Source organism: Arvicola amphibius, chromosome 6 (assembly GCF_903992535.2).
Source record: "Arvicola amphibius chromosome 6, mArvAmp1.2, whole genome shotgun sequence".
Classification (NCBI taxonomy): Eukaryota; Metazoa; Chordata; class Mammalia; order Rodentia; family Cricetidae; genus Arvicola; species Arvicola amphibius.
Window position 1 is genome coordinate 15,739,079 of NC_052052.2, and position 27,791 is coordinate 15,766,869.

The window sequence follows — 27,791 nt, forward strand, 5'->3', positions numbered from 1 at the left end:
AACATTTTTCCTTTCATAGAGTTTAAACAGAATAATAAAGTATTTTCCTCTCCAAAAGTGATTCTGCATTCAGGTGCACCGAAGCTCTTTACTATTCCGTTAGATCTCTCTCGACAGACCACGCTGTCATTTTCTTCAAATTGACTAGCTTCTCGTGTGTGTCTCTAATTCCTTCTCCCCCAGGGAGCGCAGGGGAGGGAAAGACCTTGTCTGTTCTGTTACTGGAACACAAAGAGGACCTGATCCAGTGTGTAACACAGCTCAGACCTATTGTGGAGTTCCTGGAAACAGCCAAGGAGGAATTCCTGCCTGTCTCCGAAAAAAGGGTAACTGTGTCAAGCCTCTGCCCCCTTCTGAACTGCTGCAGAGCTTGTTCTAGTGCTCTTCTGCACGAGGTGCTTTTTGCCTTGCAATGTTTTGATACTTTCTGCATTGTAATCACCTTGGCTGATTGGAGGTTCCTGTCGCATGCTGCATCACATTTCTTGCCATAGCTTACATCGTGCACTTTGCAGCACATGGCCCTGGGCAGGTGGATGGGCAGATGACACTACTGCTGCGGGGACTCTGACTGCCAGAAGCTACTGTTGCAGGAGCTGAGTGTTGTGGCACATTTGTAATTATGATGCTTTTCTTATTTACAGAAATGATACATGGTTAATATGTAGATACAGAAGAAAGCAGGCAAAAATAAATATTTAAAAAATTGAGAGGATCCTGCTACAGCAGCATGTGTTTCTCTTTGTCTCTTTGGAGTCCTGGGATGAGGCAGCACAAACTCACGGCTCTTCTCTGCTACCACATATCTCTACACTAAGGGATTGGGGAGCGCTATTGTATTCTAATGGACATCCCATGACTCATTCGCTCTTCTTGGGCATTTGTTGCCAATACTTTGGTATAATAAATGATGTTGTAGAGGACATCCTTGCAGGCTAAGCGCTGCAGACTTCTCAATATTATTTCCTTAAGGTAATTTTTAAATGAGATTTTAGAATAGAATGTAAAAGTCTTCGTGGACATTCTCAAATTGCCCTTCAGGAAGGTCACACACCAGTTTATTCTCCCAACAGCTAGCTGCTAAAACCTCATAAAACTGCTGGCATGACTTCTTAGGGCAACTAGATAACTGTTTTTCTTGGGGTTATCGATTTCAACTTTGTGCTAAAAATATGTCTCTCTAGAAGGAACGAGAGTTCTCTAGAGAGAACTTTCGTGGCATTACTTAAAATTGAGAGAGTGACTTAGATGCCCAGGAGAGATGGTTTCCGAACCATTGGTGTGATAGCACTGGGTTCATACTGGGCTGGGTCCTAGATTCTCTCTGCCTGAGTCATCTTAGGTTAAATATCCAGGCAGACAGACAGTTGGGGGAAGCATCTAATCTCAGAAGTATATTTTGGAAATTGATGTTTTAAAGTTCTGTAAAATTCATAGACGATGCTAATATGGTGGAGAATGAACTCGTGTTTTCCTCCTGAGGTTTCAGATTAGGTGTAATCTTGGGCACTCAGTTTCAGTGAGTTCTTATTGCCCCAGAAGCCTCTGGTTCCCTGTTGAGAGATTTCATTCGATTATTCCTCCCAGCCCTTTCCTGATGAGCTGGGCTGAAAGTGGACTTTGAGCTGTTCCATTATCTTGTAACACAGCACTTAGAGGTAGCACCAGCCCCAGCCCTGAGCTCTGCTGCAGGATAGACCACACTGTCATTTTCTTCTGTCACTTTCAGTTTACTTGACAAAAAAGGCTGGAGCAGAACTTAAATGAGTTGCAAATCACAGCAGCACTTCTCAGGCTGGGTCACTCAGCCTGGCACAGCTGCTAGAGGATCCGCAGCCCAGCCCCGCAGCAGGCCTTTCAGAACTTTTTTATGAAATTATGCTTTCTGTGCTTTATCTGTAAAAGTCTTGAGTTCTTTCTGTAAAAAATGAGAAAGAAGAACTTCTTACTTCACGGCATAAGCATAGCAGTTACAAGTTGCCATTTGCTTGCTGCTTATGGCCTGCTAAGCAATATACTGAAGACTTGTGCTGTTTCTGACTTTTTCTTCCCAACAGTTCTGTAGCCTCATGGACAGGGACCATCCCCATAAGAAGTGGGAGCTTGGGGAGGCTGGGGCTTGGCTGGGCTCGAGCACATCGAGAGCATTCTCACTACTGTGCAGATGGCTTGTGGCCAATGGCACCATGCTTCTGAAGGAGCACGTGTGTCCTTAGCAGTCACGGCAGGCTTTGTAAGCTGCAGCCTCATCTCAGGATCCCCAGAAGTTGGAGATCTGCAGGAGTTGGTGTGGTTATCTTTATTTGCAAGTGGGGAAAACAAGTTCCCAAGAATAATGGAACTTGCCCGAAGTCACACAGTGTGAATAGCTAGAGCTGGGGTACAAACTGGGTCAATCTGGCCCTAAGAGCCATCCCTGAGCTTCTTCGTCGGACATCAGAAGGCTGCTTAAGAGTAAGGGGTTGGTGCTGAAGTCACTACAGGTTTTAAGTACAAGGTCTTAAATTTTAAATTATGATTCACTTAGTCACTATCCACCGTATATTAGACTTTATCCAAAGAAAGATGACTAACAAGGAATATGACAACTTGATTATTTTACACATATTCCTTTCATATGTAGAAAGCCAATTTGGCTTTAAAGCTCAATTTGTTATTTTATAACAGAGGTAATTTGATAATGGCAGCTGCTGGCATGCTTCTGTGACTGATTGCTTGACTGTCTCCTGAGAGCAGGCATTTCCCAGAGGAAGGCTTCCAGTTCAGTTGCTGTGGATCCATGGACCAAACATACTGAAATAATCTGCTCTCTTGGTTCTGTAAGAACCATGCTACACATTTTGCACCATGGTCCATTAAGAAATGGTTCTATGCCAGGGGGTGGCGGCACACACCTTTAATCCAGCACTGGGGAGGCAGAGGCAAACAGATCTCTGTGAGTTTGAGGCCAGCCTGGTCTACAAGTTCTAGGACAGCCAGGATTGTTACACAGAGAAACCCTGCCTCAAAAAATAAAAATAAAAAAAATAGTTCTGTGGCAATAGGAAAGTGTCTGTCACATATTTAATTGTTGAACATATTTTCTAGAGCCCTGTGACCTTTTGCTCAGAAAATCCATTGGCAGACCAAGAAAGATCAAGGGAAGTGGGACTGTTGAGTTGTGAGTAGAGCTGAAACAAGCAGCCATTCAGAGGCTGGGGAGATGGGCTGGTGGGTAAGACAGCTGCATGAGCGGAAGACCTGAGTATGGATCCTGCACCCCTGTACTAAATAGGCAGAGTCACCCTGTGTGCCTGTAGCCCCAGTGCTGGAGGTGGGGCAGAGGATCACTGGGGCTGGCAGGCCAAGATCTGGGCTCAGTAAAAAACCTGTCTCAAGGGAACAAGGTAGAAGTCGACAGAACAGGACATCCAGTATCTTCCTCTGGCCTTTGCATGTACAAAGCATAGGAGTTTGTGTGTGTGTGTGTGTGTGTGTGTGTGTGAGAGAGAGAGAGAGAGAGAGAGAGAGAGAGAGAGAAGGGGGGAGGGGGAGAGAGAGAGAAGGAGGGGGGAGAGGGAGGGAGAACATAGTGCAGGTGTGTATATACACAGAGAATAATTCACACACACACACAAAAAAAAATTAACAAAAAAACCAAACCCACAAAGCTTAGGGACACACACTGTAACCTCAATTCAAAAGGCTAAATAAAGTCGGATTTCCCTGAGTTTGAGGCCAAACTGTGCTGCAGAGTGAGTACCAGGACAGCCAGGGCAGCCATAATAAGACCTGGTCTCTACAAACAAAAGATTTTACAAGAAAAATAATCTAAAAGAACACTTTATTGTTTTGCAACCAGACACTATAAAGTTTTCAATATTCAAATGAAGTAAATAAACAGAACTGAATATGGAACAGATAGAAAAGCGTTCTGACGGTGCAAAGCGCCGGCCTGTGTTTCAGGGGGACAGGTCAGATGTTCACTACTTCCTGTATTACACAAACCAGGCGTGAAGGGCTTTCGGCTGGATGTGCTGGTGCACACCTGTACCCCTAGCACTTGAGAGGCTGAAGCAGGATTGCTGTGAGTTCAAGGCCAGCTTAGGCTATATAACAAGTTCCAGGCCAGTCTTGTTTCTGAAAAGAGTTTTCAAACAGTGCAGGCTGTTGGGGGCAAAGGCTATTTATTGTACGTGGGCTTGCCGCTGGTAAGAGTTTTGTAATGCAATTTGGCGAATGTTTGAGATTAAAAACAAAACAAAACAAACAGAAAAAGGAAGAGACTGTGACAAAAATTAGTGCTAGAGACCAGCTGGGGAGGGCTTGGAGATGGGCATCTGGTAAGGCTCTCTTGCTGGCTTTCTTTCCGTGTTAGATCCATTTTGAATTGCAGTAACGGTGTCTGCTTGATTGCATGCCCCTGCAGGTGATTCTGAACTGCTGTGAGGGCAGAACTCCCAAGGAGACGATAGAGAATTTGTTGCACAGAATGACTGAAGAGAAGACCCTGCCTGCCGAGAGCCTGGTAAAACTCCTACAGGCTGTGAGAGCAGCATTCCCAAACCTGGGCCTCCTGCTGGAGAATTTGCAGAAAGCAGCGGAGTCACCTGGCACCACAGGTACTAGTTAATTATTCCGTCTCTGGACAGGAGTAGCTTGTACAGAAAATCAGGGTAAAGCTACTTTCTGGCTCCACGCTGGGAAGAGGAGCTCTGTGAAGCGGTGCCATTGCATTGTGAGGTGAGCTCTGTCAGATCAGCTGGGATCTGAGACTCTTCTCCATTAAGCTCCCTTCTATCATATCTGTGGTTCAGGCTTATTAATGGACGCTCTTCCCACAGGGCTGGCCAGGGTCACCTGTGAGACTGAACAGACAGAGGAGCCCAGAAGGCTGTGCATTCCAACAGATTGTGTGGATGGATGTGAGTGGCAAATTCAAATCCTGATTGCCCCCTTCCCAGATGTGTTCTACAGTCCCTGGGTGTAGCCCCCTTGGTGTCCCTCAGCTTGCGGGCGGGAGCCCAATTCCCTTCTTAACCCAACTGGAATTACTTTGCCTATGTAATTGTGTAATAATTATATTACACACACAAAGCAGGGTTCCCAGAAATGAAGAAAATAAGCTGTCGTTCTACTCCCCAGCGCCAACTCCACTGTTGGCGCTGTGTGCTCATGGTCATAGATTACCTTATTTTTTTCAGTTGTATAATTGCCCCTGGATAACAATATCAGAACATTCTCTTGCATTTCTAAAAACTCTAATTTTTTCTGAAGGTTGTATAGTTTTCTATCACACAGATATGCACTGTATGTTACACGTGTCCTGATTTGGGCAGACGTGGTGTAATGGGAAGCCATGGTGCCAATCCCGGCTGTTTGACCTTGAGCTTGCAGCTTCCCTTTATGAACCTTATTGTCCTGGGATGGGTGTAAGAACTGGACCATCACATTCATTTCTGTGGCTGTTGTGAGATGACACCCATTAAACATTCAGTGACATGCCTGGCACATGGTGGGCTCAGCAGATATTAGGGCTGTCCTCACAGTGTCATCACGTGGCTCTGCAGTGGCAATAGCTCTTGGCCTTTGGGTTTTTTGTTTCTTTAAGCTTAGTTTCAAGACGTAGATTTACTGGGTCAAAGAGGAAAATAAAAACATAACTATTTATAAACCAAGGGATTTAGTTTTGTGCAGATTGCTTGTATTTTCTTTACCTTTAAGGAAACATGACTTAAGAAGTAGCTAACAGATGGGCACAGGGGGCATCTGAACAGAACGGCATGCCTCTTCCTGGGCACGGCCTGGACTGGTGGCTGATGGTATCTGGGATCACCACATGGGTCCTTTGCCCCAGGCATTGTGAGGAAGACCCCTGATCTGTACATCAGAGCCTCTCACAGTGCAGCCTTCTCATTACCCGTCTGCTGGGCAGTCCCTGGCTTCTACCAGGCACTCGTCTGTTTCTGTGACCCTGGAGCACAGGTGTCGACCAGAGGAGACTCAAATGCTGTGTGTGTGGCCCGGGCTAGCCACGAGACTCTACTCTGAGGCAGAAATAGCTCTCAGCTGTTCCCCTCACTCGCGTCTGTGGCCCTTGTCTCTAGAAGCCCTTGGCTCTTGTGGTGCCTTAGGCCTTATTGTTGTACTGCTGTCCTTCCAGCCCACCCTAGTCCTGAGGACTATGGAGCTGAGCTGTTGAGAAAGTACCATGAAAACCTGTCTGAGGTTCTCACGGACAACCAGGTGCTGCTAAAGGTGATCTCACGTGCGAGGAGCTTGGCCCCTGGAGACAGAGAGGTGAGCAGGAGGGAGGGAAATACGGCTATGTATGCACACACATTTACATTTTCTATAAATACATATACACAGCCAAGTTGAGAAATGCCAAGAAGGAGACTAGAAGGTGACTCATTTTCTAAGGGTAAATGCCAAATAGAATAATTGCAGTTTCCTTTTTTACAGTTTTATTTATTTAGTTTGTAGACTGGACAACTTGCAGGAGTCAGTTCCCTCCTGTCAGGTGAGGTCTAGGGATCAGACTGAGGTCATTAGACTTGGTGGCCAGTGCCAGTACTCCCTCAGCCACCTCACTGACCTAACTAGTTGTATTTCGATATTTTGCACTGCATAGTTCTGTAGTAATAAAGAAAAGCCTTCACAAGAAAGAACAAAGAACTTTGTCACAAATTAGAACTCTGTCAGTAGCCAGCTTTGGTAGTACGTGCCTGTAATCCCATTGCCGAGGAGAAGAGCGTTCTGAGTTCAAGGCCAGCCTGGGGTGCACGGTGAAATCCTGCCTAAAAACCAAACCAGAGCCGGGCGGTGGTGGCGCACGCCTTTAATCCCAGCACTCGGGAGGCAGAGGCAGGCAGATCTCTGTGAGTTCGAGACCAGCCTGGTCTACAAGAGCTAGTTCCAGGACAGGCTCCAAAGCCACAGAGAAACCCTGTCTCGAAAAACCAAACCAGAAAGAGAGATGCTTTCAGCTAAGATTATTTTGTGTGTGTATAGAAGCCACACACATGCTCTCATCATGTTTGTTAAATAAGCGTTCTATTACTAGGCTGTGTCCCTGACTCTACCCCACCTGCTTACACACACAGTACATTTGATTGTAAAAGCCTCCGAGGTTGAGGAGGTGAATGTTGAAAAGGCCTCCCCGCCAGAACACATTCACCTGAACCCAGTGCTGATACTTAACTGTTTTGCCGCCAGCTCAGGATCAGAGTCTTACACCCATGTTTATGTTACATCTTGAAGGTTATGGAGACACTTGTGAAACAGGACTCTGGCTCAGGTGGCTTCAATTCCCTGATATCAGCAGCTCTGGAAAGACAGACTCTCTCTGCAACAGCCATTTGGCAGTTGCTGCTAGTGGCTCAAGAGACCCAGACCTGCCCACTGAACCTTCTCTTGGAGGAAGTAGGAAAGGAGCCTGGCGCTGGGGCTTTCTTCCGGGCAGGTGAGTTGTCTGCCCTCTGTCTTGATGTTGCCCCTGTAGAGATAACTGTCGACCCCCAGGAAATAAGAGGACTCTGTTACGGTTGCCATCTGTGTCCCTCCCCTCAGGAGCAATGGCAGGTAAATTCCCATGTTCTCCTACATAGCAGGGTGACAATAGGTGACCAAGGTGCTGTGTTTGAGGAAAGCAAGAAGAAGGATTTTCAGTGTGTTCAGAAAAGTGGCGTTTTGAGAAGCTAGGTAGTGAATTCTGGTTCAAATATGGCACAGCATCCACACACGGAAACATCAGGTGGTAAAAGCACACAAAGGCTTATGTGTTAAAGGAAATTGTGTCTGGGGATGTGTGTGTGGTGCTGACAAGCCCTTATTCATTAGGCCCTGGCTACAGTGGTTAACTGATCTCACTCTTAGAGACGACATGTATTGTCTTCGTGAAGAGTGGAATTGAGAGGTGAAGGGGAGAATGATGCCCATGGTTTGGCTGAGTGTTCAAGGGACTTAACATAGTGAAGGGAACCCTGATGGTTCTTTGTCTTGGAGAGGGGTGGAGAGGGGGTATGGGTGGAAGGGAGGGGAGGGAAGGGGGAGGAGGAGGGAAGGAGATGGAAATCTTTAATAAAAATAAATAAATAAATAAAAAAGTCTCCCTTTTTCTCAGTGACTGCCCCAGAGAGCACTGTGTTGGAAATAATCCTGAAGCATAGCAAGCTGGTCACAGAGGCCATCCAGCAGACGATGGAGCTCAAGCACTTTTCTTCAGAAGATGAGGTCCTATCTGAGATTGTGAAAGAGGTGGGGAACTGAGGGGGGTGGATAACGGTTTGTGGGTCACTGGATTCTGTAGAACTCTACAGGGAGATGCCCTGGAGCCATCTTCATTCTCTGTGGTATCCCGTAATTACTGAAGTATACCGTAATTACTGCATGCCTAGTGCTCTGCTGGCTCTTCAGAACACCATACCAGGCTTTTTTTTGTGGGGGGGGGGCACCAACCAGCTCCCAAATTGTGACGTGGAGACTTATTATTAGTTATGAATGTTCGGCCTAGCTTGGTCATGTTTTTGGCTCTCTCCTTTATCTTAACCTGTTTCTCTTTACCTTTTTACCTTCCTTTCTGTATCTCCTGTGTCTGCTGGCTGTCTGCCTGGCCCCAGGTGACTCCCTCATTTCTCCCTTGTTGTCTTCTCCTCTTTCTCCTCCTGCCTAGATTTCTCCTATTTATTCTTTCTGCCTGCCATCCCTACCTATCTCCTGCTTTAGCTATTAGCTGTTCAGCTTTTTATTAGACCAATCAGGTGCCTTAGGCAGGCAAGGTGAAACAAATGTAACGCCACACCTTCACACAGCATAAACAAATGTAGCACATCTTTGCCTACTTAAAATAATATTCCACAACAGAACGCCTTTGTTCTTCAGCTTTCCAGCTGTAAGTGGCAGGTGATGTCATCTCCCTTTACAGAAGAGTCCAGGCTTCACAGTTGTTTCCAGTGTAGGAAACTGGTGAGTGAGCGGGGAAGCCAGTGACACAGCCCCAGCGAACACATCTTCCAACTGCCTAAGCTCAGAGTAGCTGGAGAAATGGTGACTTTTTAACCATGTTCTCAGAGGCAGCTGGTCTCAGATGAAGGAAGTTGCATGTTTTCTTCTGGCTTCCTGAAAGAACCAAGATAAACATAGAAAAAAGCTTTGCCCGTATGAGGCAGCAAATAGTGCCAGCTCGTTTTCTATGCGGCATCTCAGAATGGGACCAGCATCCCAGAAAATCTAGATGGGGGCTGAGGAAGACTCAGAGATGTCCAAACTTGGCCTTGTACATCTCCAACAGGGAAGGATAAATAAAGGAACATAAAATTAAATCTCAGATGTACCTGGAGTGACCTTTTGATCCACACAGACAGAAGGGCAGGGTCCTAACCATCCCCACTGGTGACAGCCCCGCCTCAGTCTGCCTCTCAGATGGGAAGAAGGCGGTGCACGCTCTTGCAGCGCTCCAGAGGCAGGGCTCACTCATCTGCCCTTGTCTCTCCAGAGTGCTGTGCACTTCAGAGCCGTTGATCGCTTAGCCTCACTGATTGGTCTCCTGCCTGCCTCCAGGGGTATCAGGGTTATTTAGATAGACCTGAGAAGAGCATAAAGGAAATACCTTCCAAAATGAAAGTTCCATGTGGCCGTCTAGATGCTCTCACTTGATTTTCTCAGTGTGCTCTCTGCCCATAGCTCTAACATTCTGAAAGAGGACAGCTTTGAAATCATATTCCTGGCCTCTTTAAAGCCCCTATTTGAACCGGCTTTAAAACGCTGAGTTTCAATGATGTTTAAAAGGGTACATCTAAGTGTCTAAAAATATGAAGCCACTCTCTATGCAGAATTACTTCTAGACATGGAAGCAATTATATATTATGAAAAATTATCCTGATCTCTACAGAAGCAGCCGCTGCCAAATGCTATAGCCTACCCCTCCACCCCCCACCCCGGCTTCCCATGTTCAAATCCAGAATCTTATACCCTCCTCCCCCTTCTAGACTCTTATTACCTCCCTGTAACTTCCTGTGCTTAGTTCTAGAAAGATTCCTTGAGGTGCCAGGTGCTAAGAAGACAGTTCTACAGGAAACGCCAGTGCCCCCATTTGTTCTCTCTGTTTGCACGTCTGTCTTGATATGTGCTTTCCTGGTTTGCATTTTGCTAATTTTCTGTCCTTTGAAAAACAGGGCTCTTCGTGTGTCTCCAGGAGAAATATAAACCACCTGGAGAGCTCTGTGTCTCCTCGAATTCCATCCCCGCATACCCATCCCCCGCCCCCGCTGTTGAAGAGCATGGAGAAAATCTGATGTTAACACAGCCCTGTCTCTGGGTTTCATTTAGATGCTGAGCATATCCTCCGAGACAGTGAGCCCTGACGCGGCGCTGAGAGCAGTGCTGAGAAAGGACATGGAGAAATCTGTCTCAGCCCCTGCAATCTGTCGCCTCCTGTGTGGTGTCCACAAGTCTTTCCCTGGCCTGCAACCCCTCATGCAGGAGTTGGCACACGTTGGTAAGGAACGGGGTTGGGTCCTGCTAGACCCCAGAGCCCTTTCTGTATTGAGTAGAAGAAACAGGTTGATGTAAGAGGATGCCGTGCTTCAAGATATTTACTCCTTTTATGTGCTCTTGGCACCTAACAGCCAGGAGCGCAGGTGTGGTATGGTGCTATTTGTGTTTAGTGGGAAGTGAAGATGACAGCAGTATTACTTCTGAGTTTCCTGAGGATCCAGATAATCCGGTGTCTCTAAGAGTGTGTTAAAAAGTAGCAAACCATGATAGAAGCCGAGCCCTAGAGCCACGAGTGTTCTCCTGTGCAGGGTTTCTTACCAAGGAAAATGGAGAGGAGAGGTTGACGGTGAGTGATAGGTTTCACCCTGGAGCCAAGAACAAAGAGGAAAAAGCAGCCAACGCAGCCAGCAAAGACTGCCAGCCTACGGAACAAAAGGATCAGGGGGAGCCTGGGTCCGTGCCAGAGCAACAGGAGAAAGACACTTCTGCCTCCCCGGACTCTGCCAAGAAGAGCTTCATCTGCAAAGCCTGTGACAAGAGCTTCCATTTCTACTGTCGTCTGAAGGTGCACATGAAGCGCTGCCGGGTGGCCAAGAGCAAACAGGTGCAGTGCAAGGACAGCAGTGGGACCAAGGACTCGGAAAAGGGGCTGGAGAAGCAGCAGCCAGAGACCCACAGCATGGGTGGAGAGCCCGACGCCCCCAAGAAGAAGAAGAAGCGGCTGCCTGTGGCATGTGACCTCTGTGGAAGAGAGTTTGCCCATGCCTCAGGTATGTCAGAAGTTGGTCGTAGAGGACAGTGGCTGCAGATGGTGTGGCTTGGGTTCCAGCCTGGCCCCCTGTGTGTGCCTTTGGCACTAGGACCAGTTCATAGACACACAACGGTCTTCTGAGAAGAGCATAGTCACTGGGGTTGGCTCCCCAAACATTGCTCTCCCAACTGTTGGGGAGGTCTCATCCCTCTCTTCTGCACTGTTAGGGTGTTTGACAATAGAACTAAACACCTAGCACCACACCCACACCCTGGAGATTGTAACTGTAGCCAGATGTTTGGCCTCTGGCTTGTTGGTGCCCACATCCCATTTACTTATTAATAAGAAACAATTTATTGATATGAAAATCCTAAAGTATTAAGTCAGAATCATTTTGCCTTGCCCCAGATGTCAGGTAAACCTAATGAACCATGAAAGTGTAAGGAATGAATGGGAAAGATTGGCTAAAAATCTCTATGCCAAATTCAACCAGGAGTGAGGCTAAGGTGACAGGGAAGCGGGGAGCGGACTAGTGGGCATGTGAATGGTGTGGCTGGCAACACAGAGTCTAGTGAGCTTGAGCCTGGCGAGTGCCGCTTGTTTCGACAGTCTTCTGTTGTGTTCCTAACTGACTCTGGTGTCTCGTCCGGGCCTGGTACCCCCTTCCTAGGCATGCAATACCACAAGCTGACCGAGCACTTCGACGAGAAACCTTTCTCTTGTGAAGAATGTGGGGCAAAGTTTGCTGCCAACTCCACCCTAAAGAACCATCTGCGCCTCCACACTGGGGACCGCCCATTCATGTGCAAGCACTGCCTCATGACCTTCACACAGGCCTCAGCCCTGGCTTACCACACCAAGAAGAAGCACTCAGAAGGTGAGGGGCACCCTTCCATTCCCTGCACAGTGCCACTGGGGGAGCTGAAACCCACTTGACTTTAGGCAGCACAGTAGTTGGGGTAGTAAAGGCAGAAGTAAGCATATATGCACAGGCTGTAGAAAGCTTTCTGGGAGGGTTTCTGAAGAGTCGGCCAGAGCAGTATTGGGACTTTGTGGTCAGAATTTACATGCAGCCAGGAATCGTTTCATAGAGTTGGAGCAAGAGAAAGGGCTGATGGAGTACTTCTGTGACTAGGCCATGCTAAGTTCCAGGTGACTAGTCTGAGATCCTTGTGCCCTTGCACCTGCTGGCCTGAGGGCTGGGGAGGGTTAGAGATGGGTGGAACATATCAGTACATCACAAGATAGCATCCCAGGATGGTGGAGGAGACCATGTGGGGGACATGACCAGTCAAGAAGAGCTCAGCTCCTAGATGTGAGTAGCTGTGCCTCCATCACTTTATCTGGATGGTTTCAGTGTCCTCGCAGCCTCTCTGTCTCAGCATTCCCTCTTTACTTTGAAAACTAAACCTTGGCAGGCCACGCCTCTGCTCCACACTGCAGTGGCTTTTTATCTGCAGTGGAATCTGAGTCCTGATAACCTGCCAGGGCTAAGGACGCCACTCTGCCTTCTGCTCTCAGCATCCCTAGCATTCACACCACACCCTGCAGCGTTAGTGTCCTTGCTTAGGCTCCCCAGGCACTTCCTCCTGGACTTCTGTGCTTGTTCCGCCTTTCTTGGGACCCCTCCCTTCAGAGGTCTCTGCTCCTCTTCCTCCTCTAGGCATACCCTCTTTGTCCTCCTTAGCGGAAACTGCCCTCAGCCAGTTTTTAACTTTTCTCCACACGCTTGCCGAGTCGAGAACCAAGCACCATAATTCAATCACCCTAATGCCCCATTAGAGCACAGGCTCTGTGATGACAGGATTGCTAGTTTTTCAGAACTTAGAACAGTGCATGGCAGCAAAAGGCCCTCAAGAACTCTTGTTTATCCGACCGTGGTGCCTCAAGCCTTTAACCCCAGAAGCAGAGGCAGGTGGGTCCCTGAGTTCAAGGACAACCAGGGATATACAGAGAAACCTTGTCTTGAAAAACCAAACAAACAAAAAAGAAACACTTGGGCGAGTGGATTTCTTGAGTGCTGTTCCAGACGTAGATGATTTGTGAACATGCTTGCCCTGCTCCTGTAGCACTTAAATTTCAGTGAACAAGATAAACAGCAACTGCGGGATAGAAACGAGAGGGTAGTCATTGCCGTGGTGGAAACCAAGGCTGGTGAGCAATGGGGAAGGACAGGGCTGCTCACACCATCAGGGATGGGCTCAGCCAGAGGGACATCTGGAAGAAGCGTCACACCCCTCCTCAGTGCAGATGAGCTCCAAGTGGACCACAGAGCTGGATGCAGAATCCTGAGGGGACTGCGTTAAGAGGCAGTATTCAGAGAGGGACTGTCAAAGGCCAAGGCTTGCAGGGTTTTCTTACAGCCAGGGAAAGGACTTCGGTTTTCTCTTCTGTCCTCATGAATTACCAAAAGTAATAGCTTGAAATAATACGTGTCATTACCACCAGGGAGCTAGAGGTTATTTTTAGAAGGGTCCTGAATGACAAAACCAAGGTTTCCTCTGGAGTAGGTTTATCAGGAGACTCCGCTCCTGACCTGTGAAGCTTCTAGATTCTTGCTAGGCTCTGAGCCACACCACTCCAGCCTTTCTACCTCCTCCTTGAGCTCTGTGTCCTCTCTTGTATCTGGAATTCCCCAGGCCACCTGGATAGGATAGTGCAGTTTCTCATCACGAGACGCTTGATTCAGTCACAGCAGTGACTTTTATAAGGTGACAGTAATAGATTCTTGCTACAGAAGCCACCGAAGAGTTTGGATCAGGTGATGATAAGATGGGATTCACAGTGGGCACATGTGTTTGTATGTGTGTGTGCATGTGCAAAATCTTAAAGCTTGGCCAGTAAAAAAGTAAGAACAAGGCTTCTGCTCCAGCTGAAGTGGGGCCTAGTACTGGGCTTGCTGATCAGGAACCCCTCCCCAGTGGCTGCTCCCTGGCCTGGGAGGAAACTCTGGTTACATTCTCGTGCACATGGGAAAGTGAAGGAGTCAAGGGCTGTGCGCTGACTGCGGTGGGTCACTGCAAGCCCTCATCCCCTCAGAATCCCCAGATTATCTTTGTAGTAGTGGGAATCCATGCTAGATTTGGTTGTTAATCTGTTGAGACGAGTCTCCCATAATCTAGGCTATGCTTTACAAGAACACAGTGTGTTTTGCAAGATCTAACTCACATTTCTGGACAGAAGGACCTATCTCTGGCTGGAAGTGGAGTGGGCTCTTTCTCTCTGTAGAAACCTGATAAACAAACAGTTCTCTTAGAGACAAGAGCTTTGTTCCCCATCCAGTTGTGCTCACCCACTGTGTGATGGGTTATGTTTGTGAGCTACATGCGTTTGATGAGGTGCCTCAGACTTACCCAGCATTGCCTGAGGTAATGTCACCTGCCAGTGACATTTCTCTGGTGTGTGCTTTAGAGTTTGATCTGTTTGTAGGAGTGCCATCCGTGTTCAGTGCTTGTTCTCACATGTTCATGTGCATTTGCAGGGAAAATGTACGCATGCCAGTACTGTGATGCTGTGTTCGCCCAATCCATCGAGCTGTCCCGGCACGTGAGGACCCACACTGGGGACAAGCCGTATGTCTGCAGGGACTGTGGAAAGGGCTTCCGGCAAGCCAATGGCCTCTCCATCCACCTGCACACCTTTCACAGTGAGTACTGCAGTCACAGTGTCGGGCACCACAGGCCACGTTTGGCACTAAGGAGGCCCGTGACAGTCATAACAGAGCAGTCACTGCACCAGAGCGGGGCCCCATTCTGGGCCCTCTCCTCCCAGTGTTATAAACCCACAGTCCCTCAGTCCCTCCTTAGCATATCTCTGTATACTTTCTGCTTCTCTGTCCAGCCTGCCTCCTTGTCTCTTTAGCTCACCTCACAGTGTTTGGCTAGCAGAAGCAAATTGTGTTGGAAGGAGAGAGTGTCTTCACTGTCAGGCTCACAGGACACTGGAACAATTCCATCAACTCATCCAGCTCCCATGTTCTACCCTTCCCCTCTCCATATTCATCCTGTTTCCATTCCTGCTTTCTCTAAAGAAGCCTGACCCTTTCTGCATTAATATCCATTGTGCTTGGCAATGCTACCATATTCCCTTCAAATTCTCCTGCCTGGCATTTCTTTCCCAAGTACCATTGTGTCTCATTGAGTTGTCTGGGGCTGCCATAGCTGCCTGTCTTTCTCAGAGAGCTACACACACACACACACACACACACACACATACACCATAAAACACTGTTGGGTAACTGGCCCTGTCATTTTCTTCATCCTTCTGTGCAGTAACCGTGTACTCTGTAACTACCATATATAGTCAACATAGCACAGCAGGTAGACTGAGTGCATACTCTGAAAGTCACATGAGTTTAGATTTGCACTTTGACCCTTCCATATACTTTCCTCGAGACCTTACATTTCTTTGCCCTGCTAAGTAAGCCTCCTCTGCCTTGCAAACTTGAATAAATAGGAATAGTAATGCCACCAGCTTGACTTGTTAGAAAAACTAAATGAGCGTGTCTTAGTCATTGTTCTATTGCAGCGAAGTTTAGTTCTTTATCATCATGGTGGGAAGCATGGTGGCACACAGGCAGACATGGTGCTAGAGGGTAGCTGAGAGTTCTAGATCCAGATCTACAGGCAACTTGATCATTTGAAACTCCCTGAAGCCCACCGCCAGTGACACTTCTTCTGACAAGGCCACACCTATTCAACAGGGCCACACCTAATCCCTGTCAAGTAGCAACACTCCCTAATGGCCAAGCATGCAAATTATATGAGGCTATGGGAGCTATTCCTATTCAAACCACCACAGAGATATTAAATGGAAAGGTTTACGTTCCATGCCTGACTCAGAAATGCTTAGTAAATGCCAAAGACTGGTGTTGCGGGTGATAAGCACAGCCTTGTTGCGTACCATACATCACCCTCAGAGTGTGTGTTTCTTGCATTGCTAGGTACCTTGCTCTCATCCGTCTGCCCCCACTTTCTCTCTTATCCCAGTGTCTAGTTGTGGTCATATGCTCTCTGTAAACATGTCCACATCTCTTATCAGCCACCCATTAAGGACTTTCCCAGAGCTCCTATGTGCCCAGCATGTGCAAGGATTCCTGGGTCATGTACCCCTGAGGAGTTAACAAGACTGTCCTGACCTCTAGTCACAGTGGACCTCCAGATGAGTGGGGTTTGGGTCAGACCCAGTGCCACAGTTCCAGTGTCTTCTCGACCTCAGGAAATCATGATCTGCTTTAGTCTTCTTCTTCACAGCAGTGGGATAATCAGTGAAGGAGAACACTTAATCTTCAAACTTAGTCTTGCATACCCTAGAGCCCCCGCTGGCACACCCTAGAGCCCTGCTGGCATACCCTAGAGCCCCCACTGGCATACCCTAGAGCCCCTGCTGGCATATCCTAGAGCCCCCACTGGCATACTCTAGAGCCCTGCTGGTATACCCTAGAGCCCCTGCTAGCATACCCTAGAGCCCCCACTGGCATACCCTAGAGCCCTGCTAGTATACCCTAGAGTCCCACTGGCATACCCTAGAGCCCCCGCTGGCATATCCTAGAGCCCCCACTGGTATACCCTAGAGCCCTGCTGGTATACCCTAGAGCCCCTGCTAGCATACCCTAGAGCCCCCACTGGCATACCCTAGAGCCCCGCTGGCATATCCTAGAACTCCCGCTGGCATATCCTAGAGTGTACCATTCACACAATCCCTGTATTCAGGGTCCAGTATTCAGGATCACAGCATTGCTCATAGAAACTGTCAAAGAGTCTTAAAAGATAGTGTGAACCTGACATTTTCATCATAGGGGTAACTAGCAAAATGGTTCTCAAGGCTGCTGTCGGCAGTATTCCTGGGTTAAGCAAAGTCACTACATATATAGGTGGAGCTATGGCTTGGACTTTCTTGTGGACAGGGGATTTTATTATCAAAATATTTTGCTTTCAGTTGCTTTAAGAAAAAGATATGATGTTTTCTGTCATCTAGATGGCAGAAATGTCCATCAGCAGTGGTTCCTATTTTTGAGGTCTCACTGAGGAGTTGGCATATCCGTGGATGTATAGGTGAGACCTCCTCCCAATTAGATCCTTGAGCAAGGATTGGTTGATCTCTAAACCTTGATTTTCTTAGTCTTTTTTTTGGTTTTTCGAGACAGGGTTTCCCTGTAGTTTCTAGAGCCTGTCCTGGAACTAGCTCTTGTAGACCAGGCTGGCCTCGAACTCAGAGATCCGCCTGCCTCTGCCTCCAGAGTGCTGGGATTAAAGGTGTTTAATCAGCCCGGCTGATTTTCTTAGTCTTAAAATAAGACTCAAACTAGACCCTCCTCTCCCGGTCTCTGAGGAAGTTAACATGCACAAACTTCCTGAATACACCCGCCCAGTGCTCACCAGGAGTCTGTGCAAAGGTTTTACTGTTGGGTCTCAAGTTGGGACCAAAAATGCGTCCCCTTACTGCCACTGTCAGGAGACACAGTGACACTCTAGAGGGTGTGTTGGGAAGGTCTACTGGGAAGTGGTAGACAGACCTATCACTGCAGACAGGAGAAGCAAGCATGATACTGCCTGTAAAGTAGACCCATGATGGAGGGAGTTTGACATATAAGACAGGAAGTGAGTGGTGGAGGTGAGCAGTTTGGCACTGCACAGATGGTAAGTCTAAAAGCTTGGAGGAGTCCTGCCTCCTCGGGAAAAGGGAGTAGAGCCAGATTGTTGCCACACTGAGTTGGGGTCCTTGGACTCTGGTGCCACAGGAAGTCTGAGCAGCCTTCCATCTTGCTTGTATGTAGCAGTGGCATGTCACTGACTGCTGCTTGTGCTATTGTCTCCCTTTGTCCCTCCCTCCCGTGGATGCCCTGCCTGGAAGCAGACATAGAAGATCCTTATGACTGCAAGAAATGCAAGATGAGTTTCCCCACGCTGCAGGATCACCGGAAGCATATCCATGAGGTGCACTCCAAAGAATTCCACCCCTGTCCCACGTGTGGGAAAATCTTCAGCGCCCCTTCCATGCTGGAGCGGCACATGGTGACCCATGTCGGAGGGAAGCCCTTCAGCTGTGGGATCTGCAACAAGGCCTATCAGGTGACCCTGGCCACCAGGAGCACACCCAGTCTGTGCCTTATTCCCTATTGGTGTTTGTTGCCTGCAAACTTGTCTCCAGGATATTACAGACAATTTGACTCTGAGAAAGCATGAGCTGGGGCTGTACTCAGTGAGCACACACTTAGCATCCATAAGACCCTGGGTTACATCCCTAGCAGATTGTAGTCTGATTTTTCTTTGGGCCACCAGCTCACAAATAATGAAATGGAGACTTACTAATTATGAAAGCTTGTGCTTAGCTTAGACTTTTTTCTAACTAGCTCTTATAACTTAATTGACCTCTTTCTATTAATCTGTATTCTATCACAAGGCTTTGTTACCTTTCTTCTGTCTTATATGTCTGATTTGTTGTTGGCATCTCCTGCGTGCCTCAATTATCTCCTTCTACTTCCTCTGTCCAGAAGTCCCGCCTCTACCTCCTGCCTAGCTATTGGCCACTCAGCTCTTTATTGAACCAACCACAGCAATATATCTTCACACAGTGTACAAATATCCTACAACATTTCCCCCCTTTGTCTAAACAAAAAGATATGCTTGTAACTCTAACACAGTAAAACTAAATACAGTATTAACAATTATTCTTTAAGAATTGCATTCACAATGTCCAGTCCATTTGTATTTGGCATATTTGGAGGAAGTAGTATCCATCTTATCTTGATGAATTTAAAGTTTTATACCTAAACCATTATTTTTATCATTATTTGTATTACTATCTTTAAACTATCTTTCTATACCTAAAACATTTTCTTAGATAAACAATTTAAGCTTTTATGTTTCTCAGCCTTATAAACTTTACATCTCTTATGTAAGTTTCTTTTTTGAAATTTGTAACAAGGAAAACAATATCTATCTCATCTTCAGCTCCATTAGAGACTAGAGAAGGATATAATATTACCTGAGTCAACAGGAAGTGCAGAGCAAACCAACTTCTAAAACTATAGAAATGACAGAAACAGCTGACTGCCTGGAGAGTCACCCAAGGTTCATCTGCAATGTTGGAACATCCATCTTTGGCCTGTAGGCCAAAATATCACAGACTTTTCTGTGAAGCAGGAATTTTTGAAGGCCTGTCCTACTTTGTCTTGGCAAAGTTTGGTAGTCACTTTCTTTTGCATCCTTCTTGTCCAGTTTGGACAGCATTCTGACAGCAGTCAAAGCAAGGGTAGTTTCTTTGTCCCATGACTAACTTTGCCACAAAGAAAGCAAACTCCATATGGAGGTTCTTCAATTCCCATCATCCTTTTTTTGAAGTAAATTGTTGCTTCCAGGAGCAGATATGTCTCACTCATGAAAAGCCTTATGTTATTAAAACATTTTAAATGTCATATTCTGTAGGTCTTTTGAAAGTGTTTGAAGACCATCTATTTAAAATATGTTTGACCTTGAAAACATACCTAACATGACTATAAGTTTGATACTGATGACTAACTACTAGCCTGTCTTTCTTTATTATACTAAATAGCTTTAAAGGACTAAAACTTTACTTTTTAAGGGGGAGGAGGGTTGAAGGGGTTGAGACAGGGTTTCTCTGTAGCTTTTGGAGCCTTTCCTGGAACTAGCTCTTATAGACCAGACTGGCCTTGAATTTATAGAGTTCCACCTACCTCTGCCTCTGAGTGCTGGAATTAAAGGCATGTATCACCACCACCTGGCTAAAACTTTATGTTTTTAAATGAGCTGCATAGATACTACACCTTAAACAAGAGTAGAAAAATATACACAGTATAACAAAAATAACCTTAAATTTGTATTGATATACAAAAATCCATACCAATGTAAAATATTTGAGACTAGTGGTTGTTCAAAAGACTCAACAATCCATCCTTTTGTTCCATAATTTCTATAGTATATCCTTCTTTTTCTCTTCAGAAAGAGATACCTGAATCTAATCTCGTTTGTTCAGTGTTTTTCCTGACCATGACCAATAACAACTTGTAACCAACACCCATAGCCATGGAATAACAGAAAACCACCCACCCCACATCTTGGGGATGTGGGCATCTTTTCTCTAAACTGCTTCTTGCTATCTGGGGGCAATGGCCTCTTTAAGGGACTCTGAGAAAATTGGGATAATGGTCAAGTCCTGGGAGAGGTAGCTGTGTTGTTTTTTTTTGTTTAGTCTGTGTGTGATGGGAAAGTGTAGAGTTTATCTGAAGTTTGGGCTGCAGCACTCTGTAAGGCTGGACAATCTCTACTAGCAACTTTGATGTTGATCTGGATGTAGAATTTTGAGGAAATCATAACAGGCATTTTGCGAGGCTGGATCACTTGGACTGTCTTTATTGGTGTCTGGTCCTTTTTTTGAAAACACGTAAACTTTTAAAGGTAACATATATCATCAGTAACACAAGTATGGAATTGCAGTGTGCACAAGTCAGTTAAAAATGAAATTTCGCTTTATGTTTGTGCAGCTAAAAGACATCTTTTAACTTTTTAAGTTTGTTTGGACTGTATAACCAAACCTCTATCCATGCCATAGGAAAGGATGACATGTAATAATAGGTCATGAGGACTCTAGCCAACAAGATTTATCATGTCTCATCCAGTCTTAGATCTGTTCCCATAGCAGAGGGTTTATACATCACCTGTCCTGTAGTCTTTTCTGGCTTTTTTCTTTTATGTCTGTAGCCAAGATTTTTAAGAGGTCTCCCCCAGTCAAATCTGATCTTTACTGATTTTGAAGGAATCTCTGTAGCACAACTAATAAAAACCCAGGGACTGATGTTGGGGTTAAAGCTGAAAGACCAGAGAAGCAAAGCAGCCAACTACTAGAGAGCTCTTACCTCTGCAAAGCCTTCAGACTTCATCTTGCCTTATATTCCTCTCTAGTGCTGGGATTAAAGGTGTGCACTACCACCGCCTGGATTCTGTGGCAAACTAGTGTGATTGCTGGGATTAAAGGTGTGAGCCACCACTGCCTGGCCTGCGTGGCTGACTAGTTTGGTTAGCATTGCACTCTGATCTTCAGGCAAGCTTTATTTATTAAAACACAAATAAAATATCACGATAAATCCCTAGGTTTTTGTTTTCTGTGGAAAGAAAAGTACAATCTCTCCATCTCTGACTTCCATTCTGAAGCTTAGACATTCTTAAAACACATAGGTTGCTTTAATTCAGCGCTTTCCATAATCCAGTGTCTGTCACCAGCTATTGTTTTTTGTTTCTTAGCATTTAAAAATTTAAAGTTAACAAAACACCATACAGGATTCAGACACCCTGTGTATTTTCCATCTTTACATCACTTTTTCCTTTTATATTACTTTACTTTCTGAGACTTTATTATTTTCAAACTATTCACCTATTTTTCTATGACTGTCTATGTAGTAGGAGGCCGCTTGTTTGTTCCAGGCTGCTCAGCCCCAAAATAACCACACAGAAACTGTATTAATTAAATCACTGTTTGGCCTATTAGTTAAGCCATTGGCCAAAAGCAGCTTCTTTATTCATTAACCAATAAAGGCAACACATATACAGAGGGACTTTGCACACCATTATCTATACCTATGTTCTTTTCTTTCTTTAACATCTGAGCACATTTTTTATAATACTATCTACATATAATATAGTGTCAGTCGGCCTCAATGGGAAGATCCTTACATCCCACATAAGCTTGCATGAGTGAGGGCTTACTGTAGGGTCTACTGAGCTCTGACTGTAGTGGCCTCTCCACTAACATCAGTCTCCAAGGGCATGATTCTAGATCCATGAGCTTGTGTCCAAACTTTCTGTCATTGCTGGGACTTTCTAGGGTCTAACATTTGCCAAATGCCTTGCAGCAATTGTCTGGTCTCTGGTACCACAATCGAACCCACCACCCGGATGTATTTGCTGCCCAGAACCATCGGTCACCCAAGTTCTCATCGCTGCAGTGCAGCTCCTGCGACAAGACCTTTCCTAACACCATCGAACACAAGAAGCACGTCAGAGCAGAGCATGCAGGTGACGCTGGTGCGGCTGAGGGCGGAGGGTCTTGTGTCATTTGATGATTGCCTCTGTCCTGCCCTGGCTCCCCAGAGGAGTCCACACCTACCCATCAGGAGCTGTAGTGTACGTGGCAGCAGTTCTCAAGCCCCCTAGCATAGAGCAGTGTAAGCTCCAGCCAGCCCTCAGGAGCCAGCCAGCTCCTGGAAAGGGTGTCGGCTTTCATGGCAGATGGGTCCAGGTGGGAGTCTTGGCTCTAGCTCTCAGCAGCTGCATGACCTTGGCAGGTGACATCTCTTTCCTGAGTCTGTTTTCTTCTCTTCAGAATGGAAGTTATTAATACCTTCCTTGCAGGTACATTTGGGGATAATCACAGCGGCTGTCAGTTACAGAGCGTTTCCTATGCGCAGGGCACCAGCCAAGCACTCTGTATATTTTGTCATTTAATTCTCGCAACCCCTTTGCATCCATCTGGAGCAGATGAGTGCTCTTTACCAGTAGGTTACCGAGATCTCAGTAGGCACAGGGTCCTAGCAGTCTGCAGGTGCTATATGGAACGTGGGTCCTCGCCCCACCCAGCCCTGTTCTTCATCCTTTGTCCTTTCCTTTCACACTCACAGATCTGAAGCTCCACGAGTGTGACCAGTGTAAGGAGCTCTTCCCCACACCAGCGCTGCTGCAGGTTCACATCAAGTGCCAGCATTCAGGTCAGTGACCCTTCTGCATTTCCCTGAGCTGAGCTCCACCATTCACCGCGCTAGAGCCCAGCCTGTCTTTTTACTGACTTGTGCATTTCATCTGGAAGATGGCACACCAGTACCAACCTCATCTGAAACCATGAAAGCTTCAGGTCTGGCCCGATACACAGCCCTGTGAGAGCCATGACTGTCACTGGTGCTTATTTCATTAAATATAAATTGAACCATTTTTAAAGAAACATCCAGAAGGAATAGTGCTTCCAGCCAAGCTGTGCTTTTTCAATCATTAGAATCTATAGACTATTCAAAGTAGTTTTCCCTTTTTTTTTTTTTTTGTTTTTGTTATTTTTTTCCAAGGCAAGGTTTCTCTGTATAACAACTTGCTTTGTAGACCAGATTGGCCTTAAAGTCACAGAGATCTGCCTGCCTCTGCCCTCTGAGTGCTAGGATTAAAGGTCTGTGTACCACCACCTGGCAGTATTTAGTCTTAATTGATACCAGTTTTTGTCATGTCATTTACTCAAGTACATACTTAAAAAGGAAAGCAGAAGAAATAAAGGAAGACTTGAGCATTATAGAGTAGCCTTTGGTCCCTTTTCCAGTGTCACTCTGCCATCAGAGCATTGATATTGGGCACAAGCTATAGGGTTCCATCAAAGGACAGGAAACCATTGGTTTGGTCCCCTGAATACCTTATAAAATTGAGCTGCTTTAGGTTCCCAGTCTTGGAATGTAGCCAGTACTCCATTTGCCTTCTCCCCCTTAGAGCACTGGATCCTTGAGAGGTAAAAGTGTGCCCCATCCTGTTTAGACATGCTCCCCTAAGCCACAGACTCAGCTCCAGCATGCACAGTTGCAGTCTAGTGGTCAGGTGCCATCCATCCCATTCAGAAGTCTCAGATGTGCTTCCTGAGGCTGCAAGTTCAGTTCCCAGCACAGGAAACAATGCTTCTTAGATTGAAGAAATGCCGTCCCGTTGGCAGGCCGTCTGCTATTGAGTGAATAGTGGGCAAATTCATACCTCAGCAGAGGCAATTTGGCCAGAGTCCACTGCAAATGGCACTGTGGCCTGAGGGCCCTAGCCTGCTCTTTGTGCAGTTTCATAAGGAAGGTGTATGAGCTTCAGGTCCCGTGAGCCCTGTCTCTACTCCCCCATCCTCACTGTGCCTCCCTCCCTCTTCCTCCCCTGCTCTGAGTCATCATTCCCCTGCAGCCAGATAATGTCTGCTGCCTCCTCCTCCAGGGTCGCAGCCATTCCGGTGCTTGTACTGTGCGGCCACTTTCCGTTTTCCAGGAGCACTGCAGCACCATGTCTCCACAGAGCACTTCAAGCAGTCAGAGAGCACCTTCCCCTGCGAGCTCTGTGGTGAGCTCTTTACTTCCCAGGCCCAGCTTGATGGCCACTTGGAGTCTGAGCACCCAAAGGTAATGGGCACTGAGACCCAGGCAACCAGCTCTCAGATGGTGCAGGTGAGACTGGGGTCATTGGATGTGAACAGAGTTCCAGGGGTTCCTCTAGGACACTCACTCTTAGATTCTCGCCCCACTCTGTGGGCCTCTCACAGGTCCTCACACAATGCCTTCCTGATCTTAGAATCTCTGAACTGCCTATCAGACAACGGGAAATTCTAGTCTGTTAGTGGCCCCTAGGTGGAGGGAGCCTGGAACAGGAATTTGCCAAGGTGGAAACAGCAGTCTCACATTCCCCACCTTCTGAAAGGCACTGTGGGATCTGGAGGGCTGTCAGGAAACCCTGGAGAAGACTGCTGTGTTCTGCGGGCAAGGCCCATGGGTAGACCTGGCTGGATACAGTACGCATTTGTGTAAGCCCCGTGCCTTCACTCACGTGGTGAGAAGGCTAAGCTTGGCCAGCCTGCTTCCCTGCTGCTTTCTGCTCTCCCATCTTCTCCAGAAGTGGCAGAAAGGAAAAGAAACTGACTTCTGGCGGCTGTCAGAGAAGTTGGGGTAGGGGCTGTATACTGATGGAGGTGTCTCTGTCCAGCTGTCACACTATCCAGGTGTAAGCCAGTCTTGTTTTGCAGCCTCTGGAGAGCAGGGCAGGATTCCAGGTGAGGTTCCCGTTGTCATCCCACCTTGAGCTACTCTGCCTCTGTCTTGCCTAGAAACAAGGCTTTTAGACGAGGTGTCCTACAGGTGGGAGAGGACTCCACTCCTGAAAGAAAGAAAGGCCGTTTACTTTACAGCAGAGCTACTGAACCAGACACCTGGTGCCTGGCCACCACAGTTATCCCACAACCCTGCCACACAGCTGAGTCCACCTTCCTCCCAGTGCCCACTCTCCAGCCCTGGCAGGTCCTCCAGAGCCAGGTAGCTATGCCCTTTGGGACACACTGCCTTAGAAATGTCAAGGCGTCAAACTGTTGGAAGTAATAGCTTGGAGGTGCAGCAGGAACCCCAGAAGAGCTGAGAAGGCCTTTGTTAGCAGAGTGTGCAGGTTTGCAGGGGCAGCTGTAGCCTGTGGAGAGAACAGGAGCCTGTGCCTGCCCCACCAACCACTGGGCCAACTGACTGAAGGGAGTTGGAGCAGCCATAGTTGAGCTACTTTCTCACCAAGAAGGCATACAGCCTCAGAGGGACCTGAGCTCTTGGTAAAGCGCTCCTGTTTCCTTGGAGCCCTTGCACGGCACTTACTCTGCAATGCCATTCCTTTAGGAGAAGCCAGTGCAAGCTGCTGCGCCAGTGTTCACTGGGGTGTAATCACAGAGTCCATGCACCCCGAGGTGGCGTACTGAGCAAAATTATAGCAATTTAGTGCGCAGAGTTATTTAAATTGTCTGCCTGCCTCTCTTTTGCATCGCTGGTGTGTGAAACTTCCCTCTTCCCATTAGGTGTAAGTAATTGCTCTCCTCAGGTGAAAACATAAATATCATCATTACGGCGTGAGACGGGAGCCATGTAAATTCTGGGGAGCTCACTGTGGACACTGCCCGGAGCAGCCTTCCTGTCTTTCCTTTCAGGTGATCCAAGCTCCGGAGCCAGCAGCCCCAGCCGAGCAGGTGATCACGTTAGAGGAGACGCAACTTGCTGGCTCACAGGTGTTTGTGACCTTGCCAGATTCACAGACCTCTCAGAGCAGCTCTGAGCTTGTGGCAGTGACGGTGGAGGATCTGCTGGATGGTACTGTCACCCTGATCTGTGGTGAGGCCAAGTGAATGGCTGATCCTCCAGTAGCAGGGGCCTGGACCTGACCGCAGAGGAAGCTCTCAGCCTGCCTGCCTCTGCTCTAGCTGCTGTCCCAAGTGGTGAGCTGTTCAACTCAGCTCCACCCTGGTACTCTCACTTGGAAATCAGAGGCTTTGTCATTTTCCTAGGACCCAGTGTCTGAGCCATCCACTCTGACGCCAGCACTACCGCCTTCGTGGCAGACAGCCTCAGTCCTCCAGGCTGCAGCTCAGGCCTAGATTCCACCTACCCCCAGGGAAGTCTGGCTTCTGAAATGAGAGTCTGAAGAGTAGTGGATGGGAACTGGTGGCCAAGGTGGCCGAGGAGATACAGCGTGCTGGATAGTCTCAAGAGCAGGGGAGTTACCTGCATCTGAGCCCACAGAGGGCCTGCAGACACCGCCAGTGCCTCTGCACTAAAGCACCAACAACCTCCAGGGACGTCAGCTCTGCAGCTTGCCCTTCCCACTTCCCCCATCCTCTCCTCGGCTCAGGTGCCCCTCAGAGCTTTGCTGTAAAGCAGGTGCCAATGTTAACAACACAAGAAGCTCTCATTGCCAATCCGGATCCCTCCAGCTCTGACCTTCCCAAAACAAAGCTTTGGAGCATTGCTGTGGGAGGCACCTCCACGTGAGGCCATCTAGCTGTGCCTGCTTTTCTGGATGTTCTTTGTCGCATTCCTTATGGAGAGCGACCCTGTGATCCCGGGCCTTCAATGCCTTCCAGTAATCGAGGCTGAAACCTTTCCTCAGCCTGGAGACCTCTTGCTGGCTTCCTCTGGAGCATGTGATAAAATGACCCAGCTCCTGGGGGCAGGCCTGAGCCTGCAGGTGGCGGATGAGAAATATTCGAGGTGGTCTCTGTCTCTGCCACTGGCCCACCTGCCTGGTACATGGCCTCTCTCTGGGCTCCCCTGGCTGCATGCTCACTGCAGGTCGGTGCTCCATTCAAGTCTGAGCGTCACAGAGCCTTTTGTCTTTAGATCCTGAGATACAGTCTGGTGAGTGATGGCTCGTGGAATCCTGTTGGAAGTGCAATTAGATGGATGTTGGTTCCTGCTGCTTACAGAGAAGGTTTGCCTTTACCTTCCTTTCCTGGAAGCCCAAAGATAGAAGTGGGGCTATCACAGATTTTGTTCATCAGGCAGGGCTCCCTGCCACCTAGTGTGGCTTGACTCCCTACAGAGGGGAATGCCCTGATTTGGTCACTTGCCTGTAAACCACCTGCTATCAGAGATAAGCCCGCACGCGTGCAACTCACACATGTGCAGAGACGAGGGTCAAGTCTTGTTATGGTGTAGGTGCATTGCCACCATCTCTGCACCTGGCTCACTGTGGAGGACGAGAGGTAGCAGTTCAACCTACAGCAGTGTTTCAAGGGCTGCCCCTACACCAGGCACAGGGCAGCCCAGGTGAGTTTCCAAGCTGGATTCCAGCTCTGGCCAGCCTGACCCAGTCAAGCCCACCCTCATTGTATATGCAGGTTGCTTGAATTTATCTGCTAGAGAATCTTTCCCCTTCTAAAGTAAATGTTTTTCAAAGCCATTCAGCCTCAGAAACCAAACACTGACCAGAAGATGGTGCTCAAACATCAAGACTTCACCTCCCTGAAAGCTCAGTGTTCCCACACTGCGGCCCTGGCCTGCTGGCTTTCAGACCTGTGGCAGCCGACC

The 27,791-nt window shown here is 47.5% G+C and overlaps 1 protein-coding gene across 2 annotated transcripts in view; it reads left to right on the top strand.

Annotated features, from left to right (window-relative positions):
• Zbtb40 (zinc finger and BTB domain containing 40) overlaps positions 1 to 26,795 on the top strand; it is a 70,549-nt gene extending 43,754 nt beyond the window's left edge. The window contains exons 5-19 of one of the 2 annotated variants that reach the window (XM_038333869.1): positions 184 to 326; positions 4,409 to 4,601; positions 4,824 to 4,904; positions 6,143 to 6,279; positions 7,243 to 7,444; positions 8,105 to 8,238; positions 10,309 to 10,477; positions 10,785 to 11,246; positions 11,898 to 12,104; positions 14,709 to 14,873; positions 18,083 to 18,297; positions 22,095 to 22,257; positions 22,860 to 22,946; positions 24,181 to 24,407; positions 25,916 to 26,795. In XM_038333869.1, coding sequence (XP_038189797.1) covers positions 184 to 326; positions 4,409 to 4,601; positions 4,824 to 4,904; positions 6,143 to 6,279; positions 7,243 to 7,444; positions 8,105 to 8,238; positions 10,309 to 10,477; positions 10,785 to 11,246; positions 11,898 to 12,104; positions 14,709 to 14,873; positions 18,083 to 18,297; positions 22,095 to 22,257; positions 22,860 to 22,946; positions 24,181 to 24,407; positions 25,916 to 26,110 — 2,780 coding nt within the window. In that variant the 3' untranslated portion in view covers positions 26,111 to 26,795. The remainder of the gene's footprint in view (positions 1 to 183; positions 327 to 4,408; positions 4,602 to 4,823; positions 4,905 to 6,142; positions 6,280 to 7,242; positions 7,445 to 8,104; positions 8,239 to 10,308; positions 10,478 to 10,784; positions 11,247 to 11,897; positions 12,105 to 14,708; positions 14,874 to 18,082; positions 18,298 to 22,094; positions 22,258 to 22,859; positions 22,947 to 24,180; positions 24,408 to 25,915) is intronic. The other variant, XM_038333870.1, reaches the window with a different exon arrangement.
• Positions 26,796 to 27,791: the final 996 nt, after the last annotated feature.